Source organism: Parasteatoda tepidariorum, chromosome 9, assembly GCF_982258835.1.
Source record: "Parasteatoda tepidariorum strain Cologne lab strain chromosome 9, Ptep-v5.0, whole genome shotgun sequence".
In the NCBI taxonomy this organism is placed as follows: Eukaryota; Metazoa; Arthropoda; class Arachnida; order Araneae; family Theridiidae; genus Parasteatoda; species Parasteatoda tepidariorum.
Window position 1 is genome coordinate 104866777 of NC_141763.1, and position 19474 is coordinate 104886250.

Genomic DNA, 19474 nt, shown 5'->3' on the forward strand with positions numbered 1-19474 from the left:
ATTAAGCACTTTTTAAAAACACCCAATGAAAAAAGCACCTTTAGGGCTTTTAAAAAACGAAAATCCAAAATGAGCACCTTTAAGCACTTTTTAAAAACGCTATGCACCCTGCAAATATTAAACAAATAAATATAACCTTTAAATTTAATGAAGAAATTTTACTTGATATACTATATTTTTTTTCACCATAAATTCAAAATGAAATTATGCACAGTGATTGCAAAGTAACATAAGTCTCACTAAAAATTATCAACAAGAAATGTTGGTAAAAAAAAAGAGGAGCAAAAAAGGAAAAGACATACATTTTGTTCCACATTCTAATGCCAAGTCATGCACGAAACAGAAGCACCTGATTAAATTTACGCCTTGTATAATATTTGCTTCTTTGTAGTTAAACAGAATCAACATCATATTTGTTAGCGCATTAATAGAGTTAGAATTCCCTTATGGTAAATCTTTACACTGTGAGCATCTTCTTATATTGGCTTTCAAGAAATGAAAGCTTTACATTGATATTTCAGAAAGCTCAGTCCTACTGTAGACAGGATCAGCTCCAAACTCATAGATAGAGCCACCATGGCTCAGGGGATAGAGCATTTGCCATCCAATGAGGTGAACTGGGTTCGAACCCCAGCAATGGCTGGTCGCTAAAAATTTTGAATATCTGGCTTGCGCCAACCACAGTGCTGACGTGAAATATCCTCAGTGGTAGACGGATCATGGGTTACAGTCCACTTTCCATCAGGCTAACTGTGGGAGGTTCTTGTAGTCTTCCTCTTCATGTAACGGAAATGTGGGTTAGTTCCATCAAAAAGTTCTCCATGAAGGCAAAATTTTTCACAATACTTGATCCAGGAGTTCCCTTGTCTTCTGGATTGGGTTCAAAATTACAAGGCTACGTAGCTGAACATTAGGAGTTGTAAACCTAAAAATTTAGCTGACTGTGTTCAACAAAGGCTATAATATGAAATAAAAACTCATGGATCAACGTAGTGACATATCAGTCCACCACTGAGAGGCTCAGTATAGTATGACTGAACAAAAGTAAAAATGAAACTTTCTTTTTTCACCAGAGTTTAAACTAATAAAAGAATGAATTTTATTAAATAGATTGGATGTGATACTTTACAATAACATACATTTGAAAATGAGTTTATTTAAAATATTAAAGTTTAGATACAATAAATGAAATTTATGTTTCTATTTCTCTTGTGATTTTCTCATAGTAAGTTTTTAATTGCTAAACCAGTTATGGATGTTCCACAAAAAGCCAACTTTAAATTAAAAACAGTTAGAAATTTAAATTAATAAACTTAAGAATACTTTTCCTTTCAATAAAAATTAAAATTGCAGAAAAAAAACTTTAATCAAATCACAAAATATAGAATGTTAAAAATTTGAATAAAATCAAAAATTTAAAAATCAGAATTATTTACCTTCTTTAGGTTGTTGATGAGGAGTGAATCGAACACCTCTGGGATTAACATAATCAGGCTCGCCATGATCTAGAGTGGGTCCGTCTTCAAGGGCACCCTCACTGCTCTCTATGGACTCATTAAATTTCTTCTTCTAACAATAATATCATTTTAGTATTAGAGGAATAGTTATTTTAAGAAATAAACAGAAATTATTACATAATTATTACAGTAAACAGTAATGATTATGTAAATAACATTGATACTAGGGATACTTGATTACCTTTTAAAAATTTAATATTTACCCATAAAAAATTCATGATGTCAATTTCTAACAAAATAAAAACATAAACAAAAAATTCTATGATTTCTTCCTAAAGAAACAAGTTCTTGTTTTCTTTAAAGATGAGATTTTATTTTGTTGATATGCAGAGTTAATTTAACCTTTAAATTCCAAAAAAAAAAAAGAAAGAAAGAAAGAGAGAGAGAATTCATAAAAAACAATAAAATTACAGTAACAGAAAATAAAATTTATTATAAAAAAATGATAATACAATTAATAACAACATTAGATAATAAAATTTAGCAATACAATTAGTTATAAGAATAACAGAAAATAACATATGGTACCTAATACAATCGATTATAATAAGAATAACAGTTCAGTACACTAAGTTTCTAAATAGAATACCTGAGAATAGTTTTCTGATTCAGCAGGCAAACCTGATATTACAATATCACAAGTGCTATCTTTCGTGTCACAGCTGATGTCTACAGAGTAAGGCTATAAATAATATATATATATTTTTGGACTTCCTTTACAAATGAAATATGCATCAGAAATAAATGACCTCATTCAAAACACAAAATTTTATACAATATGAACTTTAATAAAATAATTTTGTGAAAATTTTTGTAAATGGAATTAATTTTAGAAACACATTTTGTTCCTTGAAATACATATCTTTTATCAAGACTTTCATATTTCAACAGCAAAATGGATCCTTCTGCAGAATTATAATTTTTATCATGTTTTTAAAGAAAAGCATTACTTTTATTTTGTTCACACTCATATTACAAAAAGATAAAAATTTTCTATGATTTAGGAAATATTTCTAAATATTAATAAATTTTCTAAATATTTTAGGAAGAAAAAAAATCCTTGTGTTCAAATAAGTCGATCTCCAAATCTATCATTTACAATTTAAGAATTTAAAAAGTGAAAAGAAAGCGTTAGAAAATAAGATATATTTTTACATAAAACCAAGACTAACACTATTTTCACAAAAATAGTAGATTTTTAAAATTTCACAAAAAAAAACTACCTTTCACAAAAATTCTGAAATGTACCCTGCAAAAATATAAAAACTACAACTAAATTTTAAAAAGGCAGAAAAAGATTAAATAAGTTTACTTGTGTAGGTAAGGAATCTAGGTTTTCTTCATTCAAAACTTGGTTTGTTGATTGAGAGATAGCATCCAAACTAGCATCAATTATATGACCATTCCTTTCATCCACTTGATTTGATACCTCATCTTGTTGAGATTCTTCTGACTGAACAGTCCCTTCAGGAACAGTCCCTTCAGGAACAATCCCTTCAGGAACAGTATTACTGCTTTCGTTACTTTCGAGGGAAAGGTTAGTTGCATTGTCTACAGAACTACATTCCAATGAGTCCACATTCATTTCAGATGCTGATATTATTTTATGCTGCAATTGAGGAGAGCTAGGATTGGATAGTCGCGTTTCCGACTTCATAGAGGAGTCTGTCTCTTCTGGCTGTTGGCTTTTACGTCTTTTTGGCCTTGGGGAACGCTTCCTTCTGCTGCTTCTACCGGCATCTAAAGCTCCAGATCTCATCTTCAACTATAAAAATTAAACAAGAAATATATTTATTTAAATTATATAATCTATATTATTTCAAGGCAATCCATAGGCCAGGCTCAAAAATGGTAGTCCATAAGTCTGAGACTGCTAAAATTTGATTCGGTTCACTCTAAAATAAATATCGGTGGTGCCCCAGATGAACAATGAATATAAAAGGATGGTATTCTGTTTTGTTTTCATCCATTTTCAATTTCCTAGTTTGGTCTGTGGTTTTGTCACAAAACAGTATATTTCACTAAAATTGTGAAATTACACATTTCCAGTATGGTATATTTTTTTTATTAAACTCGCATTACAAACTTAAAAAAAAAATTATAATAATAAAAATATACAAATGGACAAGTTAAATTGTGTAAGACACAAGTAATATCTTTTGACTTCTGGTCCCAAGGACCAGTAACTAAATTTTCCTAATTTCAACCCTTGCTCATGTATGACAGTTTATTCACGATATCTTGAAAACATTTTGTGACATTGTGTCACTCAATAATTTTTAGATCGGAAATATATATAGTCCCTGCAATCAATTTTTTATTTTTACACTTTCCCTTTTGAAGTGCTTTGGAATTTTCTTTTCCCCTTCATTTCATAGAAACGCAGCTGGTTGCTTCCTTTGTAAGTTCCATGCAGGACCCTGTACTTTTACACTTTTTCTTATTTCATAATCGTCACTACATTAAATTTTTAAACACTTTAACTTTTACTTTACTTCTTTAGTCCTATCCTAACCGTAACTTCTAATTTTTACTAACTGCAACTCATCTTTAGCATTTTCCTACAAAAAAAACCCACTTTTCTCAACTCGTGGGATACGAATTTCGTATTAGCTTTCGTATTAGTTAAGCGGACTGATTATTTTTCAACCTTCCCCTGGACAGGTGCTGGGGAAAATGATGCAACCGCATCATACATCATCATCTTTCTCATCAATATAATTTTTCATGAGACTAGGCTTACCATTGAGCTTTTCATCAATTATCTACAGTTATTTCAACAATAAATGTTACACTTTTTTTTTTTTGGCATCTCTATTTGATTGAGCCTGGGGAAAAATGGCATATCTTCTTATGTGGATTTAATTAAAGTTTATTCCATTGACAATCTGATGGTAGTGACGGCAGGGATGAGAGTAGCCAGAAAGTAAAAAAGAGGAAATCCAAGAATGAATATATATATATATGAAGAAGCTAGGATCACATATATATATATATATATATATATATATATATATATATATATATATATGAAGCTAGGATATCCAAAAATTTGACAAAAAAAGTGTGATTTTTAAACCATGTGATTATAAATCCCGATGATTAATTTTAAAATTGTATGAATATGAATCACATAAATATGAATCACATGCATGATTTTAAAATCGAGTGAATAAGTATAGCAATATTTCATTTCAAATTGAGAGAATATGAATCCCGATTCGTGGCTTTTAAATCACGTGAATATGAAACTCGATATTGGATCTAAAAAATGCGAAAATACAAATCATGATGCGTAATTTTTAGATCGCCTGAATATAAATTGCAAAGTCTAAATTTTAAATCACGTATAAATACGATAACCGATGTTTGATATTACAACCGCATAAACGAATTACGACATTGGATTTTAAACTGGCGAGAATACAAATCGCTACATAGGGTACCAATCGCAATATTGGATTTTTAAATCTCATAAATAAGAATTGCAATGTACGATATTTAAATTGCGTGAGTAAGAATCGCAACATGCAACTTTTAAATCCTGTAAATACGAAAATTGATGTCTGATAATAAAATCGAGATTTTAAAGAAACGTAAATACAAATCAAGATGCTTGCTTTCGCGCCAACAAACAGGAAGCAGCGATGTTTGAATTGTGAGCTATCTGGCAGGCGGGGAAAAATACGGAAATTCTTAATTTCTGCGTGTAAAAGCAGTGAAAATAACTAAAATGAGTGAAAATGCAGAAGAATTAGCAGCTACATAGTTTGAATTTTCAGTTCATCTTTGAAAATCGGAAATAAATATAATACAAATTCAATCACTGAATTATCAGAAAAGCTGAATATTTATAAAAAAATTTTTTTTTTTTAGAGAATCAGAGTTTTTGATAAAAAGGCTGAAATTTGAGATAAAAGCGAAAAAAGCTGAGATCCACTAAAAAGTGGAAAAATCTCAGCCCTGAGTGACGGACAGGCCTCAGCTGCTGACCAGACGGAAAATTAAAGTGTATTCCATCCACGATCTGATGCTAGAGACGAACCGGCCTCGGCTCTCAGTAACCACTCTACCACCATGACTTTTGTATTGTGCTTCATATGATGCTTTTTGGACACCAATAAATGAATTTTTCTGACATCATCAAAAATGGCCTATACTTTCATCAGACTCTAGGCATTATGCTTTAATTCGCTTTTTAGATTGTGATGATTTTTTGGGTTATTTTGGCTGTTTGTCTCATATATGGTAAAACGGCAAAGTTAACTTAATTATTTTTAAATCAATTCATTTCTTTTTACTTTCACCCATCAGTAATGACACACATTTATATGTTGCGAAAATATCCTCTCCTTTGATTGTTACACGTTCAACTAATGTTAATTTTTAAGTTTCAACTTAATTTCTGGAGAACAAATTCATTGGTTATATAGAAGAACAATTCTAAAAAATAGTCATCAAGCTATAAAAATAAAACACATGAAATTATATGCATCATTGAAAAAAAAAATGAAAATAATCTTGGTCAAAAACACCAAAAAATTTCAAAACCAGAAAAAAATTATTAGTCATATGCAGCAATATCAATACAAAATTATTACTATTTCAACATAATAAAGTCCCATTTCCGGATGTCTATTCTCCAGACACTTTTTAACAAACAAAATTTTTAAAAAAAACTTTTTTGATTTTTAATGAAGCTAAATATTAATAGTGTTTGAAAAGAACACCTGCAGACAAGATTTGCTTTGCTTCAAATTAGATATTTTCATTAAAAAATATACTCAATTTTGAAGGCTCATTTTTTAACGTTATTTTTATCCAGTTATCTGTGCTGCTAATTCTTCATATAATAGGAGGGAAATAGGTTTCTTTATTCATAAAAGATCAAGTTGAAATTATTCCATCCTCTATATTTACTTTTTATATATGTATTTTATCATACCAAACATTCTTTAGTTCTGAAAACATCATTCAAGCTATATAAAAAATTAAAAAAACTTTATTGTATGAAATTGACATTAATTGTCCTTTATTTGTTATTCTTTTATTGAATATAACACGTTCTGATGTTTGTTTACCTTCAAGACCTGTTATCTGGAAAATCTATTTACCAGACTTGCCGAAGTTCTTACCATTCCAGATATAGGACTTTCCACTGTATATGGTCACATTACACAATACTATACACAAATATTAATAAACCTATAAATCAAACTTTTGAACAGTAGTAATTCCGAATGTTTTAACAAATTTCAAATAGATGAGAGCTTATCATATTTAAAACAGCTTTAAAAATATTTAAAACTTTAAACTTAAAGTTCAGAAAATAAATGAAAATATTCATTTAAGTAATAACTGAATCTTAAAAAAAATATTTCCAGGTATATTCAATATTTCCAGGTTATTAACTTCTCTTTCTAAATTTTTAGCAAAAAGTTTTATTTTCTCAGAATATTATCTGGTTTTAAAAGCTAATGAGAAATCCCCTTATCCAGGTTTATGAATCCCAATATTTATTTCGTATGTAAAGCAGTTTTCACTCAAAATCTAATTATGCAGAATACTTTTCAAAGTAGAAAAAAAATTTCTGGAAAATTCATGATTCACTAGAGTAGAAGCGAATTGCAGAACATTTTCAGGAATCTCATACACTTTTACCAACGATTCCAATACTTCCACTTAAATGGCATCACAGCTGTATTTAGACTCATTGTTAAATATTAGTACAAATTTATAACTGGTTATCAATTTGTGAAAATCTGAATAATATTATAGAAATCATTTGGATGACACCTTTTTTTTATTCATGCAAGAGAGTAGTCAAATACAATTACCTTTTTCATATAAGCACATCTAGAGTCTTCAGTGAATTGAGGTAAACAGGAAAATAACAGCTGCACCATGTCCATCAATGCATGTTCTGCAGATCTACGAAGTAGTTCTATAAAGGGATTAAACAAATTGAGTTATTTTTAACATGAAATTAACTATAACAAAAGCATGTATTTGAATCAATAAATTGATTTTAAAAAGATAAAAACTAGTCTTCTTTTTTTTTTTTTTTAAAAAGAAAAAATTACACATTAATTATTGTGTATTAATCACACATAACAACATTAATTATTGTGCAGTCTATTATTATTACCAACTTAATTTGAAAAATTTATTTATATTCTAAATTCACAATTTTTAAAATAAACAGAATAGCTTTCTAGAAATTTTTTTGTTTAAATTTCTATTGGTATAAAGTTAGTAATTGCTTTTTTGATTTTTTAAACCAATATATATATATATATATATATATATATATATATATATATATATATATATATATATATATATATATATATATATATATATATATATATTTGTGTGTGTGTGTCAAAAGTTAGACATTTTCCCTGCAACTAAGAGAGAGAACGCAAAATTTCCTTAGACCAATTTATAATTGTTAATGTTTCCCTTTCTTTCTGAAACCTAATAAAATAAAGGGAAAAACTTATGTTACTTTCCCTAGGACAAAAACTAAAGCACACAAATTTAGGAGTCCGATTTGAGCTCCGCCATTGTTTGAAATGATTTAAATAGTCGAAGTGAAGCTCTGTCGCCTTTTTAAAATGACTTAAATAAATATAATCTTCATTTCAACTGTTTGCCTGCATTGCTGAACATCCGACCGTGGCTGCTATCATCTTATATATTTCTTTAAAATAAAATTTCAAAAAAGAAAAAAGATTAAATTCAAACAAAGTGGCAAACTATTATATTAAGTATCATATTCCATATTCAATGAAACTAAATTATAATTTCATATTATTATTACTTTGATCCTGAATAAATTTAAACTGCTAAATTTAGATTATAAAGAGATTTTTTTATTGTCGAAGAATTCTATTACAAAATGCATGCTTTCATGCCTTTAACTGTCCTAATGGGGAAACTTGTGCGTTTCTTTCCCACCAGTTTCTTTATTTAATAACATAGCTAATCGTGCTGGTAACATAGTAATTGAATAACATAGCAATGGTTGGTAACAGTGGCGTACGCAAGGGAGGGGTTTAAACACCCCCCTTGAGCTCAGACAAAATGGCAAAAATAAAAATTTTAGTAGAAATTATGCGAGCTATTATTTTTTAAGACTATATATTTTTATTAGCCTCATGCCTACTTTTTTTTTCTCACGGTATTTCTCAGAGTACTGAAAAAACATTTACTATAATAGGGTTGTACTTTTGAAACCAAATTCATGTGATACTGCTACGGACTGGTTTCTTTCTGTCCAGCCAGTATAGTTTTCGAGACTGGCTGTCATTCGCGAGGTCTTTACGTGATGATTCTGGAATCCTAGACTTTGTCGTCTTTGAGACAATTCGAGAATTTTGGAGATGCGGTGAAAAATTACATAAAAGGGGGAATGGAGTACAGTGGAGTTAGTCAGACTAAGAATTATCTCTGTCCAGTAGCCCCCATCCCCCCCCAAGCTCTTGGGCGCATTCTTGGGCAAATTCTAAATTCCCCCCCAAACTATTGTTTTATTTAGTGTAAAAATTCCCCCCCTCCAAGCTTTAAGTGGGCAAATCTGATGAATATGAAAGTGGCCCTCAAAGTGTTACTTTCCACCCATATGACATTGGACTTTTTTCAGAAAATATTACATTATGTTCTTAAACTTAAAAAATCAAATCAAAATTTAACTAAACAATGTTGTCTAAATAAAAAGTCAAAATTGTCCAGTTGTCTAAACTAGGGAAATCATAGTGCTTTATTACAGATTCGAATTCCTTTTAGTAGTTTCAGAAAATTACGAACACCCCCCTTGAAAAAATTCTGCGTACGCCACTGGTTGGTAACATAGCGATGTAATAGCATTTAATAACATAGCAAATACTGGCTTGTTGTGCAATAAAACATGCAAATCAAAATACTGATTTCTATATGCAAGAACTAATAATTCTTCCAATATTAAAAAAATGATTAATGGAGCTGGCCACTGTTTCAGAACATTTTTGTTGTACATGCTTCTTACAACATAAAAATTATTGGATGAAAAAACATTACATTTTACACATTTTTAGACATGATTCGAAAGTGTTATAGATGCAAAATTATTTTTTTTAGTATATTTATGCCCAAGTAGATAATAGATAAATGTTCTATAGTTTGACTGTAATTGAAGTGAATAGTTAGAGAATAAAAACTCTTAGATCGTTTTTCTTTTCTTTTCAACCTTATAGTTTAGCCTGGTGGATTTTTCAAAGTTACATTTGAAGGTGTGCAAGAGGTTTACATTTTTTTGAATTTAAATTTCATATTATTAAATCTTTCAATTTCATTAATGTAAACTGTTTTTCAGTTATTTTGAGTTAAAGAAAAACTAATGCATAATTATAATTTTCTTCTTTCGGTCACATTATTTTACATCAACATAAAAAGGGCCTTTTTTTAAAAAAAAGAAAATATTATCTAATAAAAAAACATATTGAATACGAATTCCTAAAATAAGGAAAAGAATGAAACTAATAATACTGCACAAGGTATCTACCAAAATTCAAAATTATTAGGAACCAGAGAAAGGTTTTAGAAGCCTGGATTTAAGAGTTAAATTTTACTAGAATATTAAAAACTAGCTAGCTCTTTAGGCACAATGACAACTAAGATTTGTAGAGCCCTATTTAAGAAAATATTTTATTTTGACAGTAACAGTCTAATCTAAGAAACAAAATAAATATCTACAACAGATAAAATCAAATTTATATTCTTCTCAATAACGGGTAAGTATCTCTGACTAAGAGCCGAACGAAAAGTGTGCGTACTAAATGTATGACCAAAAATATGAATAAAGCTGATCTACTGGACTCTAACTAAAAACTGAATGGCTGGAAGGAAAGAGAAATAATGTCTTGATCATAAAGTATTTAATTCTGTGTTTCTATCTTTTCTTAATTGTGATTCTACAATTTCAATATTGCTTTTAATGGTATTGTTTGTTAATGTTAAAAGCGTCTGTCAATTGTCTTGTATTTTTGTAGTATTTATTTATTCATTTTGTTAGTAAGGCACATGGACAAATTTTTCTAGAATTGTGTACCAGCAAAGCCATTGGGGAAACAGCAATGAAACATACCACTTAATCTTGTCTCAAAGCAGAATCGAAAACAAGATTGCATTATTTCACACACTGACTCATTTGTGAGTAAAATTCCAAGAGGTGTCAGCAGCAGTAATCTCAATACGTGGAGAATCTTCATCAAGACAACTTCGTCAGATGCAGAATCTGTGCCCATGAAGCGAGCATGAGTTACGGCATCAGCAATATTTTCGGCAGCCACTGGTGCTGCAGGATGCTTAGCATCTGAAAATAGATTTTACATTGTTTATTTAGTCGTATTGAAGGGCATTTAATTAAACTCTACCATATCTTACAAGAAACAATTAATAAATATCTCCTACTCAGCCAATAATTTTCCTAATAAAGGAATCACTGAGTTGAGTTCTCTGTGAGGGCAGGGTGCGTAGCCAGACTTTTCATCAAAAAATAAGCATCATTTAAGTACTTTTTAAGCACTGAAAAAATATTTTTAATCACTTTCAAAAATAAAATAACAACTAGGATCAGTACAGTAACATAAATTATTTTTTTTCTATCCTTTTAAAGTTCTTAATACACTCTATAACAAAAAAATCGACGCGCCAAGAAGCAATCATCCGATTGCTTTAAAATTTCGTATGCATGAACTGTCTGCAAGCTTGTCAAACTCTTCCTTGGCCTGCCAGATCACCAGATCTCTCTCCCATCGAGCATGTCTGTGATATGATGGGAAGGCGATTGCATCTGGCACGGAATGTCGATGACCTCGTTCGACAATTGGATCGAATTTGGCAGGAAATACCGCAAGAGACCATCCGGGAGTTTTATCGGTCTATGTCACGCCGTGTGGCAGCTTGTATCCAGGCTAAAGGCGGGTCAACACCTTATTGAACTTGTTACTGTAACTCTGCAATAAATTATTCAATTGTTCTGAAATTTTAATCATTTACTATTCTGTACACTGTCTTCCTATCCACCAATTTTCGTTTCAATCGGACAACTCCTTCTTGGTGCGCCGATTTTTTTGTTATAGAGTGTATATAAACATAAAATCAATAAAATTCAAAAACATTTTCAAAAACTTTACATAATCCTGATAAAATGACTAGTTTCTGATAAATATTACAAAGAAAATTCGAAAAATCAAGAATTTTTTGTAATTTAGAATGGCAATTGATACAGCAAAGAAAAAATTTCTTCTTAAAAAAAGATAAAAAAATTAAACACTTTTTACAAACACCAAATTTTAGGGCTTTTAGGGGAACTTTAAGGGCTTTTAAAAAAAGTAAATAAAAAATAAGCGCTTTTTAAAAACGCTACGCACCCTGGAGGACAGCCATGCATCTTGTAAAGGTCAGAAAATAGTTAATAAATAAAAAGAAAAAAAAAGATATAGCTTTCCTATCTAGTTACATTTTAATTTACACATAAATTTTTTTTTTTTAAGTTTATTTTTTAAACCGGAAATATTCTTAGTACAATAAATTTCATTGCTATCACTTTCAAGTTTTCTTATGTTATTGTTGGAATAATTTTTTTCTGAACAAAATTTAAATAGCATCAACATATTATATAAAAATAAAATAAAAAATTGAAGAAAAAACATTATAAAATTGCTTTATTATTGTTTAGTTCTAACAATGAGTGTTTACTTAATAAAACAGGATGCAAAAGGTTAGGTATGCAGTAAAGAGATCAGCTGCCTCTTACATCCACAATTTAAAAAGTGACTAAAAATTCTTAATAAAATAAACAATGCTACATAATTTTTAAGTCCATGTTACAAGCAATACTGGCATGTTTAAAGTAACACATTGACAAGCTTGCAATTTTAATGCGAGGAGCATTCAGAACAGAGCAAAATGTATTTTTTATTAAGGCTTCAAATCCTGAAACTCATTATCAACACAATATACATGATATTGACACATTTTTAAAGACAAAAATTCTAACTTTACTTTTATAGAGCAAAAGAGTTTAACTTTTTATTATAAATCGTTCTGTCGATCTGCTATCTATATAGTGTGTTACCTTCCAGTAGTAATATTGCTTTTGTAATAATTCATCCTAAGATATTGGGATAGCTTGGTGTGTGACAGTTAAGTCACTGATCCAGTTCTTAGCATTTGAAATCTTAAATGGTCCAGTGTGCACTCCTTAAAAATTAAAAACTCTTTTAGAATTACCAATTAGTCCATAAGAAAGAAATTTGCTAACAGCTGACAATCCAAGACCAGTAACAGGGCCTGTAGTGTTCTCTGCACGAATCACATTCAAGAAAGGCTTCAAATATGTTATAGGCTCTATATCATTTAATGTATTGACCTGATTCAACACCTCTTTAAGTTCAGTAAAACTCTTTAATAATGTATCTTGCTCCTCTTCCTAAAAAAATAATTTTTAAATATAATAAGAAAAAAATTTTTAAACTTATAAAATAATAAAAATCGAACAGTTTCGATTATTAGGAAAAAAAATTTTTTTTCCTTTTTAAATTCCAGAACTTTAGAAATTACACAAAATATAAACTGGCAAAGCAGCTTATAACTATTTCTGAAATCAAGAAACCTAATTTGTTGAATAGAACTAGGAACAGAAAACGTTCATTTTCTGATAATTATTTCGTGTGATGGGTAGCTTTCAGATAGAAAGATTCATCCATTTAAATCAGTTAAAATAAATAAACATTTGCAAAAAGGAGGAAAAAACATATTTCAATCTGATTCTAAGATCAGTTAATACAACATGTCAACAGAAATTATACATGTGAAATAGTGTAATAACTTTAATTCTTAATAGTGTAATAACTTTATATTAAGGGTCTACATCTTTTCCCTAAAGTTGCAAGAACATTATTTTTAATTTCTATAATTGAAAGATAGTTCAGAATACATGAAAAGGTGCCAATGCCAACATAACACTTTTACAATAGTAGGTAAAGTTGAATATCTAACAGAATTAAAATATTTAAAACTCTTATGTTTCAATCAAATCAAAAACATATTTCTAAAGAAAAAAAAAATAAAGATTATTTTCATGTTCACATATTGACACGGCTCTTAAAAAACTCAAAATTTCAAGGACTTAGGACTGATTGAATGAATAGTTTTCTAACTGATTTTTGCCTTATAAAATTATCATTAGACAATTAATATTTTTAATGCATTATCTAAAAATGAATTTAAAAAAAGTAATCAGATAATGATATTTAACTTCTAGCTTAACTAAGTTATTCTCAAAGTTTACAGCTGAAACCATTAAAGGGTTTTTATTTTATAAGTCGTTGAACAGCCGACACAATTTTTGGGTTTATGGCTATTAATGTTCAACTACGCAGCCTTGTAATTTTGAACTCAATCCAGAAGACAAGGGAACTCCTGGATCAAGTATTAGGAGGAATTTGTCTTTGTGGAGGACTTTTTCATGGAACTAACCCGCACCTACATGGAGAAAACCAGGAGAACCTCCCACGGTTAGTCTGACGGCAAAGGGACTCTAACCCACGATCCGTCTACCACAGGATATTTCCTCTCAGTACTGTGCTCAGTGTAAGCTGAATGCGGAATTCTTATCGACCAGCCATCACTGGAATTCGAAACCGTTTCACCTCATTGGAAGGAGAATGCTCTATCCCCTGAGCCATCACTGCTCCAATAAAGGGCTTGTTATTTTTAGCTATATAAAATTATGTGTGAAATTTAATTATCATGTACTGTAACAAAGAATCATCCATTTTTAATAAATATTTGACTCATTATGTATTTCGGGGACTTTTGGGACATATTACTGGCACTTACTCATTTTATGTTAGTGATAAATTTATCATGAATTTTAGGCATTTGTAATATGAATAGGGTGGAAAAATCCACTGCAATTTTCAACATAATATCATTACCAGGTACTTAACATTTTACTATTCTTTCTTTATAGCTCCTCTGCAACATGAAACCAAGCAACAATCACTGATAAATAAGGTTGCTTAAGTATTTTTTCATGCAACATTGCTTTTCTATATTAAAATATTTATTGGGGATGCTATATATCAAAACAGGTGGAAAGATGAATACAAGAAAAAATTATAATATCACCCAAGTTTCTTTCTCCTAAAATATTTTACTTTTTGTGTCTAAAAAAAACAGATAAGCATAGAAAACGTTTGATGCCAGCTATCAATTTTTGAGTGACATAGCAAATGGAATTCATAGATTCTTGCATATTCATGACTGATAATAAACATCAATAGCAAAATTTATATTATTCTGCAATAATATTATATTGTAAAAATAATATTTTTCTACAATAAAAAAAAGGTAGGGAAATGCATTGCACACGCATATCAGTGAACAGAAGATGAAAGAGAAATAAAAATACATTCCCATACTTTACTGGAAAAAGTCGAATGGAAATACGAAAACGATTAAAAGACGGCTATTTTTTATTCAATAGTGAAGTAGGAATATAGTAAAGCTGAATTTAATCATTCAAAAATTAATCAGAATTTTGTAAATTATAATTTAGGAAATTAACATAATTGGCTGTGCTAGTGGGAGAAAATACAAAAATCATCAATCTGGCATTTAATTTCAAAGAGAGTCATAAAACATTTGATAAAATCCAAATTTGAGTGGTTAGTTTTTTTTAAAACTCATTATTTAAAAAAGTGAATTAAATATGAAAAAAAATTAGGAACATTTAATTGAAAACGCAACATAGCTTTGCCACTCCATATAAGAACATGACATTTTAAAAAATAAAAAATAAGCTTGAATATTTTTCTAAACTTGTATCATGTTAAATTTAGAATCTGGAATGAAAATTTGGGAATTGAAGAATGATATCCTCTGAAAGTAAAATGACCGATTATGGATTCGTAAACCCCAGGGAATAGTCAGGGGTAAGCGAAATTTTATCCCAAAACCGTGAATTGTCATAGAATTCGACACACGATCAAGTTGTTAGATTTAACTCGTCTATTTTTTATAATATTGTTATTTGCGCTCGCGCAATAGGGGATTAAAAAAAATTTTTTGTTATGAACCAACTGCTATTAGATGCACCACATTTTCAAGATTCTTCTATCATTCTTAACCGATTCTAAGTGTTGTCAATTGGATGCCCGAGTTATGGAACTTGAAACTTCTGGCTCAAGAGTATTAACACGTTAGATTTATTTTAATTCCATTTTAGTTACTCAGTTTTTGTTATTCTTGATTTATTATGACAAATTGTTTTATAATTTCGAATACATTATTTATTCTGAACAAAACTTTTTTTAATCACCTGTTATATTTATCTATTTGACAGTGATTAAGGAAACAATATTCTTCTTTTGAACAAGTTCTGATTTTTTAGAAGTACTGTGTCATTTGCAAGTTTTTCTTGATGTGGAATCACACCTGCTCTCGTTTTAAAAATCGTAATATAATTGCTTATTACAGCAGCAGACGATTATTTTATGAAGCAGAAAGGAGTTTTTTTGGTTTTAAAAGTGATACATTTCTGATTCCACTATGTTTTAGCTTTTTTTTTCTTTTTACAATAAATTTCGTTCTCAAGAAATAAATTTTTCTTAATTTATAAATTTTATGATAAAGTTTTTCTTTAATTCCGCTGATCCTGCTTTGTTCGGGGTTTTTATATTTAACTTTGGGCCTTTTTTAACGATCTTTTCAATGCAATAATTTTCAAGTGTTTTTATTTAGATTAATACGTTTTCCTTTTATCGTTTTTTCCATTATATAATTAGGTATGAAATATGTGTTTTTTAATCATTGGTTTTGTTTCATATTGGTTAATTTGGTGATTTTAATTATTTTCAAAAAATATGAGAATTTTGTATTTTTAAACTTCTTTTTCTTGTCTAAACTTGCAACTTTTATTATTCTTTTAAATGCTTTTTTTCTACAATTTTTTTTCTTTTTTTAAATTAGGAGAGCTTTTCTTTTTTTCTTCTTCTTATTTTAAAATGTATTACACTTTTACTTTGCAATTTGGGATCGATAAAACATTGATTAACAACACTTTTTGGCCGATCCTGAAAAATGGGAAATTCAGACATCTGGGATAGAGGAATTAATGCACTAAATTTAATAAATTTTAATAATAAATTAATTTTTATAATAATAAATTAATTAATTAATAATAAATTAATTAATTAATAATAAATTAATTTAATAATAATAAATAAATTAATAGTAAGTTAATAAATTTTAGTGAAATATACTAATTTCTTCTACTTCTTTTAACTTAAATCAATACTTTAATAGCAAGTAAAATAGTTTTGGTGCTATTCTTTATATGTTAATTGTAATTTAATTTTTAATGCAATTCAACATTATCAGTAGAATCAGTATATGCTTTTCTGATTTTTTTATTTAAGAGAATGAATTAAAAGTTTTGCTGCGGTCACAACCATTCTTTTCACTTCCATTTAAAATGGTTAAAAATTTAAATAATAAAATTATTTTGTAATTATAAAACATCCTATCAGGTCATCATACCATCCATAACTCATTCTTACACCTTTTTTACAGAACTATAAATATTCAGATCTAGGAACATTTCATCAACTATTAATAATACTCCAGTGGATACTACTGAAATTAAATGATATTGTATTAAGCTCATATTTTTATTAAGCTACATTAGGGCTAAATTTATTATACATATTTTTGTTCAGACATATTTGCTTGCAATCTAAAACAGTTGGATTTAGTAATAAAAATTCAAGCAAAAGCTAGAATGATATGGCTTTCAATGCACAATGATTGTCAACAAACATCAGATCAGATGGACACAGGTGACGTCAGTTCGAGAATAATCACGGAACTTCTCGCTTCAGATAAAAATGAAAGTAAGCGTTTCTTGATTAAAAATTACTTAATAATTAGCACTCTTAGAGAAGTAATAAAATGTTTTCTGCGGGTAATTCTGAATGCATTCGGGTTTTTTAAAAAAATTAGCTGTAATAGTACATTAGTAAAAATAAATCTTAATAAAGAATAAATTATAATGACTTGATGAACATGTGAAGACCATCGACTTCCTTTCTTCATTGCAGTCATCACCATATTCATCTCCCCAACAATAATATAAATTGCATTGTCTGGAGATGGCATCTTGAATAGCTAAATATTAACCTAGAAATAAATTAATATTTAAATAACAATATTTTAACACTAAGCAAATCAAAAGTGAGCAAATAAATTATTATGAATGTTATATTTTCAGACCTTGGATGCAGATATAGCTTAGTTTAAAATTATCAAGCACTTTGAATTATTTTAGACATTAAAACCACAGGTGTTACTTATGCTTGCTTTAATTCCTTTCAAATTTCACAAATTTAAAAAATTCACAAGAGCTATTAATTTATATAATTCTATGATTCATATCAAAACTTTTAATTATCCATGAGCACTTTGAACAAAATATTTTCATATAGTTGACACACAAATTTTTATTTACATTTTCTTTGAGTTTTAATGTCCTTTGAGTTAAAAAGTAAAAAATTGCAGCAGTAAATTTATTAATAAATGTACTCTTAATTTAGATTTTACAAATTAGGAAACTTTTTTGAAAAGCTTGGGTGTGATAACACACCTTCTCCAGAGTTCAAAAACCATATAATAGTAATACTTTATTTATGTTGCACTAAAGCTGCATAATGTGGTGACTGTCTGAGAATGACATGCCATCACCCACCCAATCACTCATCTTACAATCAGTCTGCTGTGGGCCAAATTTTGATCCAAAATAAATACAAATAATAACTTTCACTACTTCCGATTATAAAGTACCATTGAGGCAAAACTAAGGTTCATCTCTTTAGTATTGCCATCTTTTACACGATGCTACTTACTTATACTTAAAATTTTCTTTGTTATTAAATTAGTTAACTTTCTCATAATTTCGAAAAAAGTTTAGACATATGAAACATTTTAAAATGTATTCACATACCAAAATTAAATTTTTAAAAAAAATTTTATTTTTTAAATGTAAAAAATCAGATTTTTGTTTCAAATACTAAGTTTAGATATCTAATTTTTGACATTTCACTTTCAAAGATTTTTTTTAAAAATTACTGTAAATTTTTTATGTAAAAAAATTTTTTTTTTAAATTTAATCTTTGAAAGAAGACTATGATCCTTTCTTTATTAGGTAATTTTAATTAAAAAAAAAAATAAACATGTCATTATGCTGCAACTTTTTATTTAAAAAAAAGTGATTATTTCAGCTAATGTTTATCTAAAAAAAGAAATTGTACTACACATTTGGGATAAAACTTTAACTTTTATTTTTCAAATAATTCAACACTATCTCACCAAAAAATTATCTTTTAACAAACATAACTGTCTCTATAGATAAAATTAATGATAGAACAGTGCTTTCACTAAAGCCCGAAAATCTTGTATAATTTTTTCTTTACTCGCATTAAAAAATTAATAAAGCGAGAAGTTCGCACACTCAGTGTTTTCATTACAGAAAAAAAATGGAACATGGAAATAACTTCAACGAACTTCACTATTCTATAGCAGAAATAATTGAAAAGCTGGCAGATATAGAGGATAGGAAATTGTGTGCAGAATGCTACAAATTTACTTAGTGATTCCAAATAGTTTAGCATCTGTTGCAAGGTCATTTATCAACCAAAACCGAATTAAGACAAATTATCGCAACAGATTGACTGATAAGCATTTGAGCAACCTAATGAGAATAGCTGATGAAAAAGTAGATATAAAACATTTTCCATATGATGATGCAGCAGAAATATTCAATACTTTAAAAATTAGAAGATGTTAAAAATGTATTATAATTAAAGAAATATTTTTTCCAAGTCTATTCGTATTTTCTTAATTTTTAGAAA

At 28.6% G+C, this 19474-nt stretch overlaps 1 protein-coding gene across 8 annotated transcripts in view; it reads right to left on the reverse strand.

Annotated features, from left to right (window-relative positions):
- Positions 1-19474, reverse strand: part of garz (Sec7 domain-containing protein garz) — an 87047-nt gene that overhangs the window by 66292 nt on the left and 1281 nt on the right. For all 8 annotated transcript variants that reach the window (XM_016051529.4, XM_071187106.1, XM_071187105.1 and 5 more), the window contains exons 2-8: positions 17625-17747; positions 12795-12993; positions 10645-10872; positions 7355-7461; positions 2830-3282; positions 2107-2199; positions 1437-1569 (exon numbers count right to left, since the gene is read on the reverse strand). In XM_016051529.4, coding sequence (XP_015907015.1) covers positions 1437-1569; positions 2107-2199; positions 2830-3282; positions 7355-7461; positions 10645-10872; positions 12795-12993; positions 17625-17726 — 1315 coding nt within the window. In that variant the 5' untranslated portion in view covers positions 17727-17747. The remainder of the gene's footprint in view (positions 1-1436; positions 1570-2106; positions 2200-2829; positions 3283-7354; positions 7462-10644; positions 10873-12794; positions 12994-17624; positions 17748-19474) is intronic.